At 36.1% G+C, this 18,342-nt stretch overlaps 2 protein-coding genes across 12 annotated transcripts; both read right to left on the bottom strand.

The window, feature by feature from the left end:
• Window positions 1-348: 348 nt before the first annotated feature.
• Window positions 349-7,887, bottom strand: LOC130943300 (ATPase family AAA domain-containing protein At1g05910-like). Of its 9 annotated transcripts, XM_057871119.1 has the most exons (11): window positions 7,785-7,838; window positions 5,984-7,400; window positions 5,453-5,567; window positions 3,574-5,361; window positions 3,297-3,485; window positions 3,010-3,152; window positions 2,606-2,851; window positions 1,855-2,041; window positions 1,663-1,728; window positions 1,289-1,538; window positions 349-943 (listed from the first exon to the last, which is right to left on the bottom strand). In XM_057871119.1, the coding sequence occupies exons 4-11, from the start codon at window positions 5,329-5,331 to the stop codon at window positions 624-626; spliced, it is 3,159 nt and encodes a 1,052-aa protein (XP_057727102.1). In that variant the 5' UTR covers window positions 5,332-5,361; window positions 5,453-5,567; window positions 5,984-7,400; window positions 7,785-7,838; the 3' UTR covers window positions 349-623. The 9 variants fall into 9 exon arrangements, with proteins under 9 accessions (XP_057727102.1, XP_057727097.1, XP_057727100.1 ...); XM_057871114.1 differs by having other exon boundaries at window positions 5,453-7,400; XM_057871117.1 differs by having other exon boundaries at window positions 3,574-5,900.
• Window positions 7,888-8,469: 582 nt separating this feature from the next.
• On the bottom strand, window positions 8,470-16,916 carry LOC130944564 (protein SEMI-ROLLED LEAF 2-like). 3 transcript variants are annotated; one of them, XM_057872929.1, is made up of 21 exons: window positions 16,745-16,916; window positions 16,464-16,522; window positions 16,045-16,204; window positions 15,567-15,641; window positions 15,072-15,187; window positions 14,599-14,713; window positions 14,229-14,357; window positions 13,713-13,760; window positions 13,286-13,482; window positions 13,008-13,204; window positions 12,445-12,737; window positions 12,068-12,217; window positions 11,652-11,972; window positions 11,280-11,429; window positions 10,743-10,818; window positions 10,216-10,343; window positions 9,898-10,092; window positions 9,509-9,649; window positions 9,294-9,422; window positions 9,007-9,213; window positions 8,470-8,858 (listed from the first exon to the last, which is right to left on the bottom strand). In XM_057872929.1, the coding sequence occupies exons 3-21, from the start codon at window positions 16,177-16,179 to the stop codon at window positions 8,715-8,717; spliced, it is 2,946 nt and encodes a 981-aa protein (XP_057728912.1). In that variant the 5' UTR covers window positions 16,180-16,204; window positions 16,464-16,522; window positions 16,745-16,916; the 3' UTR covers window positions 8,470-8,714. The 3 variants fall into 3 exon arrangements, with proteins under 3 accessions (XP_057728912.1, XP_057728913.1, XP_057728914.1); XM_057872930.1 differs by lacking the exon at window positions 16,464-16,522 and having other exon boundaries at window positions 16,745-16,895; XM_057872931.1 differs by lacking the exons at window positions 15,567-15,641; window positions 16,045-16,204; window positions 16,464-16,522; window positions 16,745-16,916 and having other exon boundaries at window positions 8,471-8,858; window positions 14,229-14,360; window positions 15,072-15,189.
• Between the last annotated feature and the right edge of the window lie 1,426 nt (window positions 16,917-18,342).

The following is an 18,342-nucleotide window of genomic DNA, read 5'->3' as shown; positions in this document are numbered from 1 at the left end:
CATTATATTTTTTTAAATTTCAATCATGCTAGATGTACATCAAAATTAACCACTAATATAAAATATATATTGAAATATGAATACACCTTAAAAATAAATTAAACAATACATGTATTTATATATAAATATATTAGTGACCAATCAAAATTAACCACTAATATAAAATATATATTGAAATATGAATACACCTTAAAAATAAATTAAACAATACATGTATTTATATATAAATATATTAGTGACCAATTTTGATGGCTAATTTTGGTATATAAATAATATTTTTAGACTCTAAATATCAAATATTTTACCATGTAAACGAAACACAATCCAAATAAAGAATTATCTTAAAACTACTTTTCAACAAAAAATATCTAAACATCAATTTCAATATCTAAACAACAAAAATATCTTAAAAAATGCCAACTTGTAAAATTTATCCATGCCAGCAGAGTTTGGCATGTAATTACCATAGACATTTAATCCTAGCATCCTATAGCTACATCTTGTGGTTTCCTATAGCTATGCTACTCTGGATTTGAGGAAAAGAATGCCTGTAAATAAATCTATTTAGTTTGATTTGTGTATTACGACCTTCAACTTAGAACCTTTCCCTTCTTCACAGTAATTTAAAAATTTGCATCATCCTCAACAAAGTTTAATAAAAAACTCAAAGCTGAGGTCTTACAATCAAGTTTGGTTTGGGAAACCCTCTTCATGATTCTTGAGTAGAGCTTTTCGAGCTGTGGAATGCTGTAACCGTCGCTGCGCTCAACAAAAAGCTGCTTAATAGACTGCAATCTTGTTGAAAGTTCAGTATCTGATATCGTGGCGTCTTCAAGACTGCTACCATGAACACTTTCATCTGTACCCGTTCCATGCAAATTCCCATCAGTTGATTGGGTTTGACTCTTGGATGGTAAAGGCTCTTGTCCTGACTTATCTTTTGCTATTTAAACCCAATTTTGAAAACTTCATATAATCAGTATTTGATTAAAGGAAAACAGTGAACAATCAATTGATAATTTGCAACCAAGCAACACGGAACCCAGCTTATTTATGCGCATGCATACAGAAGTGGTAACCAAATACTAAAAGGGAGTAAATGGAATCCAGAAGTTCTACAGATTCGTCACTGATGTAACATTCATGATTATCATGCCTCAAGTCCACTCATGATAGCTAAAACACCATTAATATTAGGTACAATTCGAATGAGTTCCAGATATTATAATTTATTAATTTTACATTGGAACATAAATAACAAGCATACTGTAAATGAATCTATCCATACCTCCACGTGCAACATCAGAACTCTTCTTAGTGTGCTTCAATGCTTCATAGCTGTGATCCACACTAACCTCTGGTTCGACATTACGAAGTCGAGCACTCAATCTAGTGGCAGTTCCCAGTTGTACAACGGGAGTAGCAGGGAATGTAGACCCCCTTAATTCATTAGACAAATGAACCGGGCCACCTTGGGCAGCAATCTTGTCACAGTATGCAACTAATGCTGGATCCATCTGTGAGATCATCCCATGCACCTGATAAATGTAAAGAGGAGAAAAAAAGAAGCAAGGTGAGTGCACAACTGAACAATTATAGACACTAGTCGTCAGCACAAAAGCTCCAGATCAAAACTAATCATAAAAGGAAGTTCATTTATACCACATCACGGAGCTGACAAGCTCTACTCACAATCCGAGCACCGTTGTAATCCTCTCCATTGTAAACCTGTGGGAAAAATAAAAAGGATCAAATTCAGATAATAAAGCACTCTCAATCATTTTCAACTATGTCACATCACAAGAATGGACACTGGATAGGACCCAGCCAAGTTAAAGGCCACAGGATGCATACCTTTGCATTGGAAACAATAAGATCGATGTCCTGCAGGAATGCAGAACGTGTAATATACCAGCCATTATCAACACGCTGTAACATGGTTACCATGTCCATCGGGTTCTGGATAATTGAGTGATAGTTAGGAGCATCTTCGTCTGAGACTGGATAATGGAAGAGATTATATCGCTTGTCATATAATATCCTGCCACAGGAACAGAAGTGACAAAATCAGAGAGCCAGAGAGAGAAGCTTTATGTGTTCAATTAAAGATGACAATGTCCCAAGTGAAGCCAAGAAATCATGAATTTAGAACATATTAGTTGCACTTGTCTTACTTGCAATGCTTATTCGTCACATACTCACATCAGTTATATCAATTTAAAACAATTTATAGATATTTTGGTTGGTGTATTTTAGATAGCATTCAGAGCTTGGTTAATAAAACAAAACCCATTAAGGACTTTAGGATTATTCTGCAACAATGTCCTTAGAAGTTTCAGACATCAATCAGACCAAGAATAGGCCAAAAGGTTAAGAAAAAAATGTTTTGAGAATTGCATAGACCTAGTAACAAATCTGGCATACTGAAGCATCCACAAGTATGTTAACCTAAGAATCGTTTAGGAGTCATGTAATTTGTTTAGCCAAGGAATCACACAAGCTCTACATATCCATCCGGATAAATGTTTGGCAATAACATATTATGCAACCATCATTTCAAACGGCAGAAATCACACTAAATAGATCTCCCAAGCTGTTGACATACTTGTTACAAACATCTCTAAGGCACATTCGCAATCTGCGGAGTGCATGTTGCTCAGCTTCCACCTTTGCTTTAAGTTCGGATGCCTTTGGACCACTTGCTAGTTTAGGTGCCTTGGGAAGTTCAGAAAAGCATCCTGTGTCCAGGGGTTTCTTGTTCATTATCCCAGAAAAGACCGACAAAACAGCTTCCACTAAATCATTAAAAAACAGCATCCTATCTTCGGCTGATGGTATGTTCACTTGATAACTGTTCACAAGGGTAAAATACCATAAGTATACCAGAAATAAAATTCCAGGGAGGAGGAATATTACTAAAACAGCCAATGTGTTGATCAAAAGAAAAACACACCCACTTCAGAACTCAAATTGATGTTGGCTGTAAAATAGAATTCACTTTTAACATACACTGAATCATGAGGGAAAACTGAAATAGGCACTTCTTTAACTTCAGCAAGCTGGACTGATGATGTTCCAAACAGTAATATAGGCAAGTCAGATGGCAATTCTTCTAGTAAGGTTCGGAGAACAGCCCGGAGCTGTTCATGTGCCTGAAAGATTATTGAATCAGTCAATTAAGGCAGCACTAAAGCAGCTATACAATTAGAAAACCTGTCCAAATGAGATTAAATTGGGAAATGCAGATTCTGTTCCTTAAGCATACATAATTACAGAACTAGGATATATATACTCACAGTTTCCCACCACACATCAAACTGTGGTAAATAGAGAATTGACGGTATTGTTCGTCTAGCTTCATTAAATATATGAATCAATGCCTCCTCTGGTGTTATTGCACTTGAATCTGATACAAGAACTGAAATACCTAATGAAAAAACAGGAAACTTTTCCAGTTCATGTAAAACTGCAGGCCCAAGATGATCCTGTTATAGTAAATAGTACGTATATTCAGTCTTTGACTACTGCAACAACAAACTTTTAATTAACATTAAAAGGTTACAGGATAATTACCAGCCCAGTACCTTCACTTCCACAAAGTAGAAGTCTAGGTCGATACACAAGTGGAATTGTGCGCCCAAAGGAATGCGTTGATTGTTTAATAAATTCTGATGCAACTGAAACTGGAAGGAAAATATCAGATACAATACCCATGGCTGCCTCTAGATGCCTGCGAAGACATGGTCGAACAACTAGAGACAATGGCCTAGAGTGCACAATTGCACCCCTATGAGCAGCAGGAGTAATTGTTGACATAGCTTCAGTAAAGTGATACTTTTCAACCTTGACTGAATCAACATCTATGAGAAATTGGTCATCACTAGTATAGACTTGTGGATATTTTTCACGAAATGCCCAAATAGCAGCTTCAGTACAGAGGGTCTTTAGGTCGGCACCACAATATCCTACACAACTAGATGCAAGTTCCATTCTCAGTTCATCTGAAGGAGCATGTTTCCACTTGCGTGTGTGGATGTCTAATATTTCAGAACGTGCCTTACAACCAGGCAATGGAAACTTAAATTCCCGATCAAATCTACCAGGGCGCCGCAAGGCTCCATCAACGGCATCAATCCTGTTGGTGGCTCCAATCAGAACAACTTGTCCACGAGAATCAAGACCGTCCATCAAAGCTAGCAAGGTGGAAACAATGGAATTATGAATCTGCTCTTGCTTGCTAGACCTCACAGGTGCAAGTCCATCTATTTCATCAAAGAATATGATAGAAGGTTGGTTCTTTTGAGCTTCTTCAAAAAGTAGTTTCAGTTGTCTTTCAGCCTCACCAACCCATTTGCTTAGCACATCTGCTCCTTTGCGCATGTAAAAGCTGACCTTCTGGCCAGCTTTTGAAGCAGCACAAGCCAGAGCTCTTGCAATCAAAGTTTTGCCTGTGCCAGGGGGGCCACATAACAACACCCCCCTAGGTGGTGTGATATGATAACTTGCAAAGAATTCGGGATACAACAAGGGAAAGAAAATCATTTCCTTCAAAGCATCAATGTACTCAGAGAGCCCCCCTATATCATCAAAACTGGCACTATCGACGACCTGCAAAGGTTGGATATCTGCCCCACCCTTAGAGCTTGGTCCAGCAGTTTGAACCCCAGTTACCGAGGTGGAAAAAGCATCTCCTTCATGAACCCAACCTGAGGCAGCAACATTTAATCCCCAAGTTGTTATCCCATGCATGTCTAATCCTCCAAAAAGCCATGGTTGGCAAGGTCTGCTGTCCTCATGACCCCATGGAATAGCAGGATATTGGTTCAGCTCATCCACAATACGGGAATCATCAGAATATGCAGGCCTTAACCAACAACGCTTCTGCACTCGTGATCCACCCTTCTTTACACCCTTTTTAACCTTAGTGCCCATGCCTTGATGTAGCACTCTTTGTGGAGATCTCGGTTGGATCTTACATTCTGCCATGGAGGACCTGCGGACATCTGGACGATTCCGAAGATCGTAACGTCTTCTCCCAACCTGCTCTTCTTTGCCACCTTCATCATCACCATCTTCATTTCCTACATCCTCAACATCTTCATCAATCTCATTCTCACCATCAACATTTCCATATTCTGTTTCATCTTTCCCAACCTTCTTCTCTTCTGCAAGTTCCTGTTTATCATCTGATTCCGAAATCAATTGTTGCCCTACAGTAGCCCTTGTCAAATGGCTAGGTCTTAGACCTTCACGTCCAGGGGTCGATGTAGTCTTCAGAGCTCTTTTGCGCTTATAACACATCATCTTGTGCTGATCGAAACTATTGTTCATCTGGTTTCTCTATGATTTATATGCAGGTCTCTGAAACAAAACCACAAATCTTCAGCTCCAATAACATTGAACCACAGCTTAGCACCCAGAATTTTACACTAGATAGAGTACAAAACCTCACCACTATGTCTTATTGTCTTTGACCTTGGCCTCAGAACTATCAGTCTATCAGTGTAATCTACACAATTCACAGTCCTTCTCTCCCTTGTTGAACATCGAAGACTGGCAAAGCCAGACTGTGAATAAAGAAAAGATGGCACAGTGCCGGAATTTAAAACATCTCGTTTCATAATCGAGGAATGAATACAATTATTCGACCAACATTAAATGGCAGGTTATAATAAATGATTAAATGAAATAAGTATACAAGATTACAAAATAATATCTTCTTTCCAGTGTAAGCACATATTAATTTAGGTCTCTGCTGCCTTTCAATTATTACATCAATTCATCAAAGACAATCAGTTGCTTCCAGCGAAAACGTCAATCAAGGACAAAGATTCAATCAAAAGGGGAACACAAAAGTTTTCATAAAAGCACATCCACTGAATCAGATGTTGATGATTGTCCTGCATATATCAAACAACATTCACAGCTAAAGCAATAAAAGTAGGTGCAATATACACAAATAACTATTATATACAAACCATACTTTCAAGCAGACTACTTAGGCCTTCTTATACACAAGAATCAATGGCTTCATGTGTTGGTGTTCGGAAAGAGCAGATATACGCAGCCTTACTCTTGCACGCGGAGAGGTCGTTTCCAGAATTTTAAACCAAGAGTCTCCAAGTCGATGTAGAATATTTATGATTGCGCCGATACTCACCCTAACACAACAATACTATACAACAACTAAATAATATTATTCAATGCCATGGTTTCCTTTAAAAAGAGTAAAATTAAACAATGAAGCCTAAAAAGGAAAGATATTTCTCTTTAGATGTAATTTGACCTATTAAAAAAAGTACAAGAAAGGAAAGAGGTATAAAGAAGGATACTATTTCGGCGCAGCATTTCCTAGCAATGCCACAACTCACAAATGAAAGAAAATATGTTATTTGTATCAAAACATCATAAGAAACTTGTGAGTTGACAAATCTAGCAGACTATTTTGGTTAATTCTATTAAGTACCACATTCCAAACAAAAGACCCCTCAATAGAGTTGTGGGGAAGCTTTCAAATTCCCAAAACAAGAGGATAGAGAAAATTTGTTCAACCGGAGGGCTGCAAATGTTGAGCTGGGTCCTGGGTGAAGGATTCACAAATATATGTACATCAGAACCAAATGGACATAAGGATCAAATACAGTGTCAGGAAAAGAAGAATAATTTTCAGTCCAACAGTCCAAAATAATAAAGCGATTTCAGCAGTTCTATCATTAGGGTTCCAAAGAGCTAATGTAGTAAGCAATACACAGACCTAACAAAATATAACAATCAGATTTTGAATGTCACTGCAAAACAAAAAGACAGTAAAGAAACAGGAAAAGATCAGCAATAAATACACCTTAATTTATACTCTAATCATAAATGGCTTAACCTGCCAGGTATCTTTTACTTCATAACTTCACTTGGAGTCAAGAACCAAGTTTTAACAAATAATGATTTCCATGAGTCATTGCAATGATATAATTTACATAATTCAAGAATTGACACAGAATAAAAATTTCATGTGGCACCCACTTTTCATCAGAATGATTATGATACAGAACCTTGAAACTTATACGACAGTAAAGCCTTCCCAATAACATCGATGATTCTCGACCCTATTTAGATTGCGGATACATACGTTAGAATCTAAATCTTGCAGGTGCCGATTCCCAGGACACAAGATTTTGGTAATTCGCAAAGCTGTCGTCCTTCTCCTGTTCTTGCTTTTCTTGTTGCCCATAAGATTTGAGCTGCAATCCAATCTTGGTCGTACACAAAGTTTAGTCCTTGACTTGATCCTATCGCTTGTTCGGGTCATTCCCTTGTCTCGATCGTGTTGGATACATCAGAAGAACACTAACTCCAGTGGTTACAAATATCTGTGATCAGAATACATCTATCTCAGTAAGCTGCACCTGCAAATCCCTATTCAGCATGACGCATTCCTCTAACTGATTTACAAATTCTCGAGAGAGAGACCTATGCAGCATGAAAACAAATTACGACCCAAAAGTAGAAAGAAATTTGTTTTTCTTTCTAATTTTACATTACAAAGCGTTTGCATGTATTAAAACACATTATTGATGCTTATAATGAAGGCGAGGAATCAAAGAGCACAGAAAAAAAACCGGAAAAATTAAAAACGAACAGAGCAAAAAGAGGTTGCATGAGTACTATTCACATGGATCATAAACGAAATATAATTTTTTATTTAAAAAAAGAATGATAGGAAGTGCATGAGTGCAAAACAAGCGAAGTATAGCATCTCGCAGAATCAAAAGAAAAAAAAAGGAAGGAACCTGATCGATGCTGCATGAATAGAGAGAGAGAGAGAGAGAGAGAGAGAATTGAGTTACCTCTGTTTCTGTTTCTAGGCCAAGCAGAATACAGAAGAATCCAAACCCAAATCACATTCAGAAATACGGGTCCCCTTTATTATATTTACCTTTTCGATTTTATTTTTTAGGAAAAGTATAAATAAGATGATTATTTCTTTGATTTGACTTACTGGTTGAATATTTAATTCACTAGATATGATGTTAAAGTTTAAGAGATAATTTAAAATGGAATATTTTTTTATTTTATTGGATTAATTTTAGAATCTATTGTTCATATTATTTACAAAAATCATTGTGTACCTAACAAAATCGTATTTTTTAATTTCGCAAAAATCAAGTATATTTTTTACTCTACTCTTATAGAACTAAAATAAAAACATGTGAAAATTTGAATTGATGTTAAATTCACTTATAGAAAATTCAAATCTTGTTTTAAATAATTCAAAACTCTTAAATATATATCACTTAGTGATCACTAATCACTAGAGAAGAGAAGGAAAACGATATTCTTCCGGTTTGACTAAAAATTCAGTTTTCTTACCCACCAAAGGCTTTATAATAGTAAAAGATAAATGGGAAATACACAAAGCTTAAACAGTAATAAAAGTGGCAACCTATAACCATAACCATTTTTATTCCTAAAAATCTCTTTAAATATTGACAATTATAATGAAATTTATCGACATAATTATACATTTGCTGGAAAGAAACACCCCCCTCCCCGCTCTCCCCACCCATCTCAACATAAAGATAAAAAAAAAGGCAGTATATCTTTTAAATTTCCCACACTTTGGGCAAGAATGGTAAAAACCATCTCAAGAATCAGCATTTAGTTTATCATCGATGCAAATAATGAAAAAATGGCTTCTATGTTTTGCAACATAGTTTGCATTAGCATCCCGCAGCTCTCAGGAATTTATCATAAGGGCTTGAAGGTGGTAGTCTCAGAGAATTTTGCTGCACTAGAACTTGATCCTGCGAAATAGATTGCTCCTGGCTCACTAACTTCAAATCATCTTGTAAAAGATTCTGCACCTGCAGAATTGCACGGTACAAACATATCATTTCTCAGTAATTAACTTCATTAGTTTAAATCCTATCTAGAACCTAGATACTGTAGAAAAAAATTCATCCATAACTTTTGTTTACAGAAAAATCAACTCCTTTTTGTAAACACACTAACCTTAGTTGGTAGAGGGGGAACTTCTACTCCCCGTTCACTTGGAAGAACTATGGCCTTGACATCTGATCGATGCTTGAAACTCTGAAGAACAGACATCTTCTCTTGTTTCCCATTTACAAGCGCTTCGCACTGGTCCTTCATTTGGTCATAGGGTAAAGGATTTGAGGAAATGGAAAAACTGGCAACTTGCCGTGCGGTTTCGGTAACCTGTCCATGCAAAATAATCCACGTGTTTGAGAGAAGAAGAAGAAACACAGTCCCCAATCAACTATAGTGTGAATGTTTACCGATTCTAATAGTTGGTTAACACTTAGAACATCAGCAGTATTGGTTGAGAGTGATGTTCTGCGATCAGACTGACTTCCGCTTGGTTCAGGCCCAGACTCTTCACCAATCGAAAACTTTGAAGTCTCTATCTGGAAAATGACCCACCACAATATTAGGCACACAACTTTTCAAAGCCAATAAACAGAAGCAATTTTGGATAAATTATTAAATTTACCTCGTCAAAATCGGGGAACTCAATCTGATCACGTGGAGAAAATTGCCCTGGTGTCTCCATAAACAGTGAAGGTCCTGAAGGATATGCCTCATCAACGGAAAATCCCTGTAGAATTTGTGTCTTTATGTTGGACAACTCATCCTGTTAAACAAAAATAAAAATCATATTTCAGCAAATGTGCTTATAAAACATCCTCAACAAGCCACTAGACTGCAACTTTAGCTTATCAACACATATTGTGAACATACCTTGCATAAGATGTGCATAAATGCATAATACCAATGGGTTAATTAGGCCTAAGTAACACTTATTACGAATGTGTTTGTAAAAACTAAAAGAAATTGATCAATTTTAAGATAATGTCAGCCCAAGCATATTACTCATATTACCTTGGACAATTTTGAGAATTTAATCGTAAAGTATGATATCACAGTCTCTTTCAACTGCTCGTCATCCGATTCTACAGCTGAAAGTGAGTTTATAGCGGCAATTTCATCTTCTTGTGACCCATAAATGGTCTTTTCTGATTCTATACAAACAGCTTGCAGTCTGATATCATCAACCAATTTGAGAAAAGGATCTACCTGTTGATTTATGACTTAACTTGTTAACCTCATTATTTAAAAAAAAATACATATATTGAAAGGAAGCTGAAGAACAAGGCCATAGAATGAGGATAAGTCAAGAGATTCGGAGAAGAAATTTACTGTAGCCTCTGTCAGGGATGATTTAACTTTCGGAATTAAATCAGGGAAATTGCCTGCCCTGGCAGAGAACATAAGCATGTATGAAGCCAAGGTAAAAAGGGACCTCCTGCGAGTTGGTTGCAAGCCTCCTTTAACAGACATGCAAGGAAGGAATCAGAATTTTCACCAGAGAAATTATTATTCTCAGGGTCAGTTAGGAATGAGAGTAAAAACAGTATAAAATTTTATGCAGGGGTTTATGGGTTAAATTACATGAAAATTTGATCCTTATAGTTTTACCTCCTTTTTTCACTCTCATACCAAACTCACCCTCAATAGGACAATTCATCTAAAGGTAAACATTTGAAAACACTGAAATTGTGATTCCATTATTGCCTCTGTTCCAAAGGAAATAACATTTATCTCTTTTGTATAAAAATAAGTCATTCAATGATGACTCTGTTCCCAGCCTTGAATCCATGGAGACAGGAGTACTCTTATGTCATTCCTTCCTATAGATAAGAAAATCACCCGTACATCCAACTTACCTTCTTGGTCCAAAGAGATGCTTCGAAGGGAGAATGCTAATTGGAAACATCTAGCCAAAACCCTGTAATTGGATGCCTGACAAAGCAATTCATATCACCATTAAATTATAAAAATTAATTAAAATATGAAAACAGATTTGGATAAATAGATTTTAAAGCTAACGGGATTAGTTAAAAGGCTATGAATAGCATTTTTTTTTTTTTCATTTCTGTAAAGATAAAGTTTGCTGTCAAAATTATTGCCACTGCCACTAAATGCAGGCTCCATTTTGACACCAACTTGAAATATTCTTTTTAAGTTGCTGAAATAGCTAATTGCATTTCATAATAAATTGGAACTTGGAGGCTTTTATGGTAACCAATGTATCTGCAAAATAAATTTAAAAAAAAAAAGCAACCCAGCTACTAGAAAACATATAATTCAAAATTTAGACAATATATGAATGATGAACAAAATGGCAAAGTCATTTTTTTGTTGTTTTCACAGATCACAGATATTTAAAACCAATCATGACACTTGATATACATCAATCTCACCTTAGAACGAGTAAACAATAAAGAGATGCTAAAAGTGTGTGCCATTGCCTCAAAATTTGCAGGGCCATTTTCTACAGAGGTTGCCTGAACCCAGATGGAAGAAAGCAACAGACTCACTTGGTGACTGCTCAATCTAAGAGAACCTAAATCCTGAAAAGAATAACCCATGGTTAGGAACAACCAAGGGTCTCCATTGTTGGACAAGAAAAAATAAATGACCAAACAAACTGATAGATGTATGTAATAAAATTGAATCCAAGAAGAATCATTAAAATTTAAATATGATCGACACAAGCTCCATCATATCATGCGCTCCCACTATGGCACTATTAAGATAATACAATTAATACTGATAAGTAGAAAATGTCATACCTCTTTTCCATCAGTTAGTGCACGAGTAAAGCTATAACCACGATATGGATGAACAGCATTTTTATCCCCAGTAACTCCTGCAACCGTGTTTCCTTCTAGCAGTTTCCCATTTAAGTGTTCTGCTTCAGAGAAACTATCATTCTGAATGTGGAAGCTATTACTCTGTACCTTCATAGCCATCTTTGTTTTCTGGTCCAACCAAGGAGAAACCATTGATGGCATAAGCACCATAGAGAAGACACTATGTGCTCCAATTTGTGTTTCACGGTCCGGATGAGCCATGGCCACAAGCAATTGATGGAACAAGGCATCAGGGAAAGCCTGGAACAAGTCCAGAAAACACCCTATATCTTTAGATAAATGAATAAAGCTGAATAGGTAGAAATGTTATTTCCAGTCTAAGTAGGAATGCTTGCCTTCTTCTGATATGACACATTAGGGACAGAACTGATTAATTTTGCGGTTTGATAGACAGCAGAGATTGTTGTTCTGGCTATGAGGGTAGAAGTAGAAATATTCTCTAAAACCACAGCCATCAAATCAAGAATGGGTCCTACATCCCCAACCTGTTAAAAAGAGAAGCATTCTGATAAGACTGCTACAACAAGTCAATTTCAATAATCTAATAATTATATCAACACTCAATTCTAACAATCCCCAAGACCATTTTAATGGTATAATAAGATGCAAGTAGAGGAGGAGCCAAGAACTTCTCTCAATAAAACCATAGCCCTAGAATAATGCCAGGTGTCATATAACAAATATAAAAAGAAAAACAAAATTTCATACATACCTTGTTTGAAAGTTGTAATATACACCTTTCTATAGCAGACTGAAGTTCAATATTTAACTTATATGCATCACTCCCAACGCTCGAAGACTCAGCTGAACTTTGCAGGCATTTCCTTAAATGTTTAATGAGGTCAGATATTGCACCAATGATTGCAACTGAGGACTGCGGCTTCACATTTTGTGCGAGGTGAGTGGTGGTGTTAATTATATCAATTTGTAGGATAGGTTGCTTGGCAACATTCTTATGATCCAAGTGCTTGACCAAGATGGACAACAAAAGATGAGAGTTATCGCCTGATATTCAAAATGCAATAATTAATTACATGAAAAAAGAAAGTATCAAAATCAGAGAACATCATGTATAACTCGGCCTATGTTTACATAGCCGGTTCATGAGAAGGGTTGTGTTAGGTTTGCAACAGCCGGCGTAAAACTTTGCCACATTCCTATGCATGACCACGACGCAATGACGTCTTTGGATCCATCTAGCCAACCCCATCTAGTGGGAAAAGGCTTTGTTAAGTAAGTCGAGACAATATATAGCACTGAATGTTCCAAGGCTACCTGATTCTGCTAGAAGGGTTTGTAAATACGTCAAAACAGAAGATGCAACACCCTTTTGGGAAGACCAGTGATTTTCAATATCAAAATTATGAAAAAGTGGTTCAAGGACACGCCGCACAGTTGTAGCTTCCTTTGCCAATTTGGCCATATTATATAAGCAAAGCTTTGACCAATATGTAGGATCCTTAGTGGTGTCCCTGTAAAAGTGGTGAGGCTCTCAGGTGTCAACAGTGTCAGCTTCATAATAAAGTGGGGACAAAAATAACAATAAGACATACAACTTAGACTCCATCTCAGTTCTTGTCAACGAGGAAGAATTCTTTGTAGAGATATCTGGTAAAGAATGTCCACCATCTGCTTCTTTAGGAAATCCTTGAGCCAACTGATTCTGAGATTGTAAATCAAGTTTCTCTACGGCAGCAACATTGGACGTAGATTGGAGATCCATGTAATTCTCCAAAACCACTGATATAATCTATCTCAGAATCCAAATAATGAACAAGAAATAAAAAAAGAAAAACAATGAGATTACCAAAAAAATAGTTTTGGTTCAAGTGCAAACTAACCACAAAATTCACCCAAGTTTCAGTGCAAAAGTTAGAGGATAAAAAAAAACCAGACACACTAAAATAATCCAACCCAGCTATATGTCACTGCTTGCATGAATCAACAATAATTGAAAAAATAGTGTAAAATAATACTCACTTTGTCAAGATCCATGGAAAGATGTGAGTGCTCACCCATGAACTGCACCTGGTGAAGAAAAGAAAAAGGGGTGAGAACAAAAGGCATCAGTAGAAGGAAAGAATGACCTTTAAAGGAAACTAACAGAAGAATAGTGTGGTAGGAACAACTGAACAAGGAAGCCACTAGCTCATTTAAATGATTTAAAAGTACTATTCTTAAAACTTTTTGCGAACAAAGCTTCTAGCCTTCTTCAGCTCTAATTACTGGGTTTTACCAGGTTGTACTCTATCTCCTCCAGCACATACCCTTTTCACTATTTAAAAACTATAAAGCAGACAAATTGAAACTTCTAATGACCATGTTTTCAATTGTCTATGTATACCCACGGCACTCCTTTTTGTAGAGAAAATAGGACACGTAGATCCTTGTGTATATTCATCAATAAAGTAAAGTAAAACCCTTTCTTACATGAACACAGAAATGCATAAGCATATTCTGCAGGAGGTAACAAATGAACCAGACCAGAAGCATTACCATGCAGGATAGAGCTTGCAATCCAGCAGAGCGTAGAAGCAGAGCTCGATCATCATCTCCCACTTCTTGAGCCATTTGACATAGTTTTGGGATAAAACCTTCTAAGTTGAACATATATCTACCATCTGTCTACTTTTAACTCAGAAGTGTCAGTACCTCTACACTAAAGCCATTCAAAGAATATGAATATAAGATTACTCTACATTTTCTACAAAGGCAACAGCATCAAGTAGCAAGACTCAGAAAGTTGGACTGATAAAGATAGAAATAGAAGTTGAAATCAGTGAATATGTCTTAAAGTGGCAGCACAACTCTTGCATCATAACCTTACTGAATTCAATGTTCAGAAGTCAGAAAGGTTGCCAAATACCTGGCAATCTATAAACCCAACAAGAGTATTGCAGCCTAAGATCCGCAGTTCATCTGCCTGAGTTTGCTCTAGAAGAGTCCGAATGATCCCTAATAAACTATTAGCAAAAAGTGGCCTGCAATGTTAAGAACCATAGTTTGAATATTATTAGTTAATAAAATGAAGTAGCACAGTAGAAAGTTAAATGAACCAAAACCGACACTACTCGACCCACTTCCTAATAGAAAAGAAAATAACATAAAAAAAAAGTGTTCTTTAACTCTTCTTGGAATCATAATTTAGATAAGGGATTATCATCATATTCTACATCCAGGAGTAACCCCCCCCCCCCCCCCCCCCCCCCCAAAAAAAAAAAATCTTTTCTCTCTCTCTCTCTCTCTCTTCCAAAAAAAGAAAAACTAACTAAATAAAAAGAACCCCTCATACCAATTAATCGACGGAACGTATGAATTAAAATTACATAAAAAACTTACGTCTGCTCCTTACACGATGATAACAATTTCTTATATATACACAAGACAACGTTCACTGAAGCCAAGTTTTCATTACGTAAATCCTTGTAAAATCTTTGCTCCAAGTTATCAGTAATCTGCCAAGGACAATACAACAAAAAATTAGTAATGACAATTCAATATTAAAAATAATAACTAAAAAAAATCAGAACCTAAATTGATTCATCAGTATTTGTTTATATATAAGATATGCCAAGACTGAAATTAGGTGAGACTGTGCACGAATATTTCAGCTATGCAAGGTCACTAAATGCAATCAGTAACAACTCTTTCCTGAGTTTAAAATATTAAACGACAAATGTTTCTTTTACCGTGTTCTCATTCAAAATATTAATCTTCTATTTCCAACTTAAAGTGGTGATCACAATGTCCTCAACCACGTCATGATTTTAGTGGTTACATGAAACAAATGGACTAAAAAAATAAAAGAAAGGCTTCGAAGAATAATACTAATACCTTGGGAATTCTCAACGGGTTCCTAGAAATATAATCACACAGCTTCCCAATTTTCCTATCATTCGGTTCAGGAACCTGCAAAATATAGTAATCCGAGTGCATGAGAGAATAATTCTTTCTTATCTTCAAGTTCAGCCAGGGGAGGGGAGAGGTGAAAAGGTGAAAGGGGCGTCTGAAAGCATTTTAAATCTTTTGTCAACTATTCTAGTAAGTTTATCATATAACACCCTCCAAAGGCACTACCTCTCTTCATAAAACCAAAAATCTCATTACTTATAACATTCCCCAATAAGAGTTTGCTAAGAAAACTATGTGAAAAGTATACCTGTTATGGAAAATAAATACACCAACCCAGAATTGATACTTAGATAAGCATGTTTTAAACAATTCATACCACCATTCTCCCAGAAACTAAAACATCTCATGCATAGTGTCTACATAAGAATATATACATAGAAACATAAGCTGAAATGTTGACCTGATTCCGTGGGAAGATATCAGCAATCAACTTCTTGTAACGCTTGACCGGTTGTCTTGATCTTGGGCGTAGTGAAGGGCAAAAGACACAGAGGTTACCACAGACGGGTAAAACCCGTCTGGACATAACCCCCATCTTCCTAGGAATTCACAAACCCCCTCTGAAAACAAAACACATTCTAATAAGCCTCAAACTTTGCCTCCACCAGTCATGTTCCACTACTCACAAGTCAAAATTCCACACAATTCAGCATAATTGTGTTCATCAAAGGTTCCAAATTCAGCTCAATGTATAGCTCATAAAGAGTTTAACGAATTCCAAAACCCAAAAAACAAAAATGTTGCAGGATCAAGTTTTCAGAATCAAAACTAAACTACTATATCAACTTATCATCATTCTTCAAAGTGAGAAATAGGAACCTATCAATTCCAACTCCTTTGCAAAATCAACCTTCTCCGATCGCGATCCAAACCATATACTGAAACCAAAATTTCCACGAACGAAAAGAAAAAATAGAAATTACGCTCGGAAAAGAAAACTGAAAGAAGAATAAACGCACAACAATGACAAAACCACGCTAATAACTAACTGCAGATGGAATCAAATCATAAAAAGAAAAATCCAGCGAATGAAAAAAAAACAGAACAAAATAGTAAAATTATTTAATTAAAAATAAAAATAAGAAAATAAAGGAAGGAACCTTAGAAAGATGGCAATGGGGGGTCAGAGTCAGAGGGTGCAACTCGCCCCCGCCTATTGACGTTAATACGACGGAATTGGAAATTGCAAATTCGGCGAAGAAATCTGTATCATATTGAATTAAATGGAAAATACTTCAAAAATATTTTGCTAATTAGGACAAAAAATAAATATTGAGAATTTGGTATATTAAATAAAATAAAAAATAAAATGCAGAGGGTGGAAGGTTTGTGCCTTATGGGGGAGTAGTTGACTGATGACCATGTCGCACGTGGGAAATTGGGCTGTCGTGGCAGTAACTGTCAAAGCCACGTGAGTTTCAGATCGTTTTTTCGTTTTTCTTTTCTTTCTTTCTGATTTAGTTTTTATAACTGGTGAAACTGTTATCGGTGAATTTACTAAAAATGAATGTAGGATGGTCCAGTACAATTGGAAAAACAGTAACAGTGATGATAATAAGTAATAACTGGTAAGGATTAAGGAACAAATTAAAGCTGCAAGGTTGCAAAACGGTCCCGAAATTTATGATATGGTTTGGTATTGGTGTTGCTGTTGCCTTTTGATTATTCCCAAAGGAAGAAAATGTCCCGCCACTCCCTGCTTTTATACATTTGCACGCCATATAATTGAATATGCTTTTCACCAAAAATAGAATTTTATCTTTTTGAATTAGCTTCACATGTGATTTACTCATTGGGTTTACCCCTAAAGCTTTGTATGCATATATTATTGCTACTTATTTGTATTTATGACTTCCAAAATAACGAGTGATTAGATCAAATTATTCGTATGAGGCCTAATCTAACTCATCCAACGTGCACTTTTTGAGGAATCAAGATTCTCTAAAGTAAAAAGGTGATAAAATGAAGAATTAATTACTCTTAAATTAAGATAGTGGGACATATATTTCATATAAAATAATAGTAATTAACTCTTCACTTTATTACTATACCAACTTTCTCATTTTAGATGATCAAAATTCTTTTTGAGTGGATTGGCTTTTTTTTTTTTTATATAATTTTGTCTAATTATAAGATGCCTCGCCCCTCTTTGACCGAGTCTAAACCTGTCAAATCGCCTAATTTCGGATCCCTTAGCTTGGTAACTAGCCCTACTTGAAAAGCAAGTCAAAAGCTCCTCCAATCAACTTAAGATGGAGTAACTTTTTGCATTGCGAGGATAATAACCTTCTATTATCATCTAAAATTATTTCCAAAAGATGACTAAGTCCTACCCTATGCTCTAATGTACTCACACTCTAGGTATTTTTTTTCATCCAACTTATACCGCTAAAACTCTTACTAACGTAACTATTGGAATTTCTTGCCGGTACCATCGTCACTACCATCCAAGTGAGGATGTGGAAGCACTTTGAATTGTGAAATTTAGGCCCATTCTTGCCTTATCAGTTTCAGGTAAACACCTCAGAACAATGATAGTACATGGTCATGACTGGTTTGTGCATGATCCATTGTCAATAGACAACTAGACATTGTTATATTACTTGGTAACCCTACCTGTTAATTGCCAACAAAATTGAATCACCAACCATTTAAAATAATAATAGTAATAGAAAAAAAACCTAGTTGAAAGGAGATA

This window comes from Arachis stenosperma, chromosome 8, assembly GCF_014773155.1.
Source record: "Arachis stenosperma cultivar V10309 chromosome 8, arast.V10309.gnm1.PFL2, whole genome shotgun sequence".
NCBI classification, from domain to species: Eukaryota; Viridiplantae; Streptophyta; class Magnoliopsida; order Fabales; family Fabaceae; genus Arachis; species Arachis stenosperma.
This window is presented reverse-complemented; position numbering and strand designations above follow the sequence as displayed.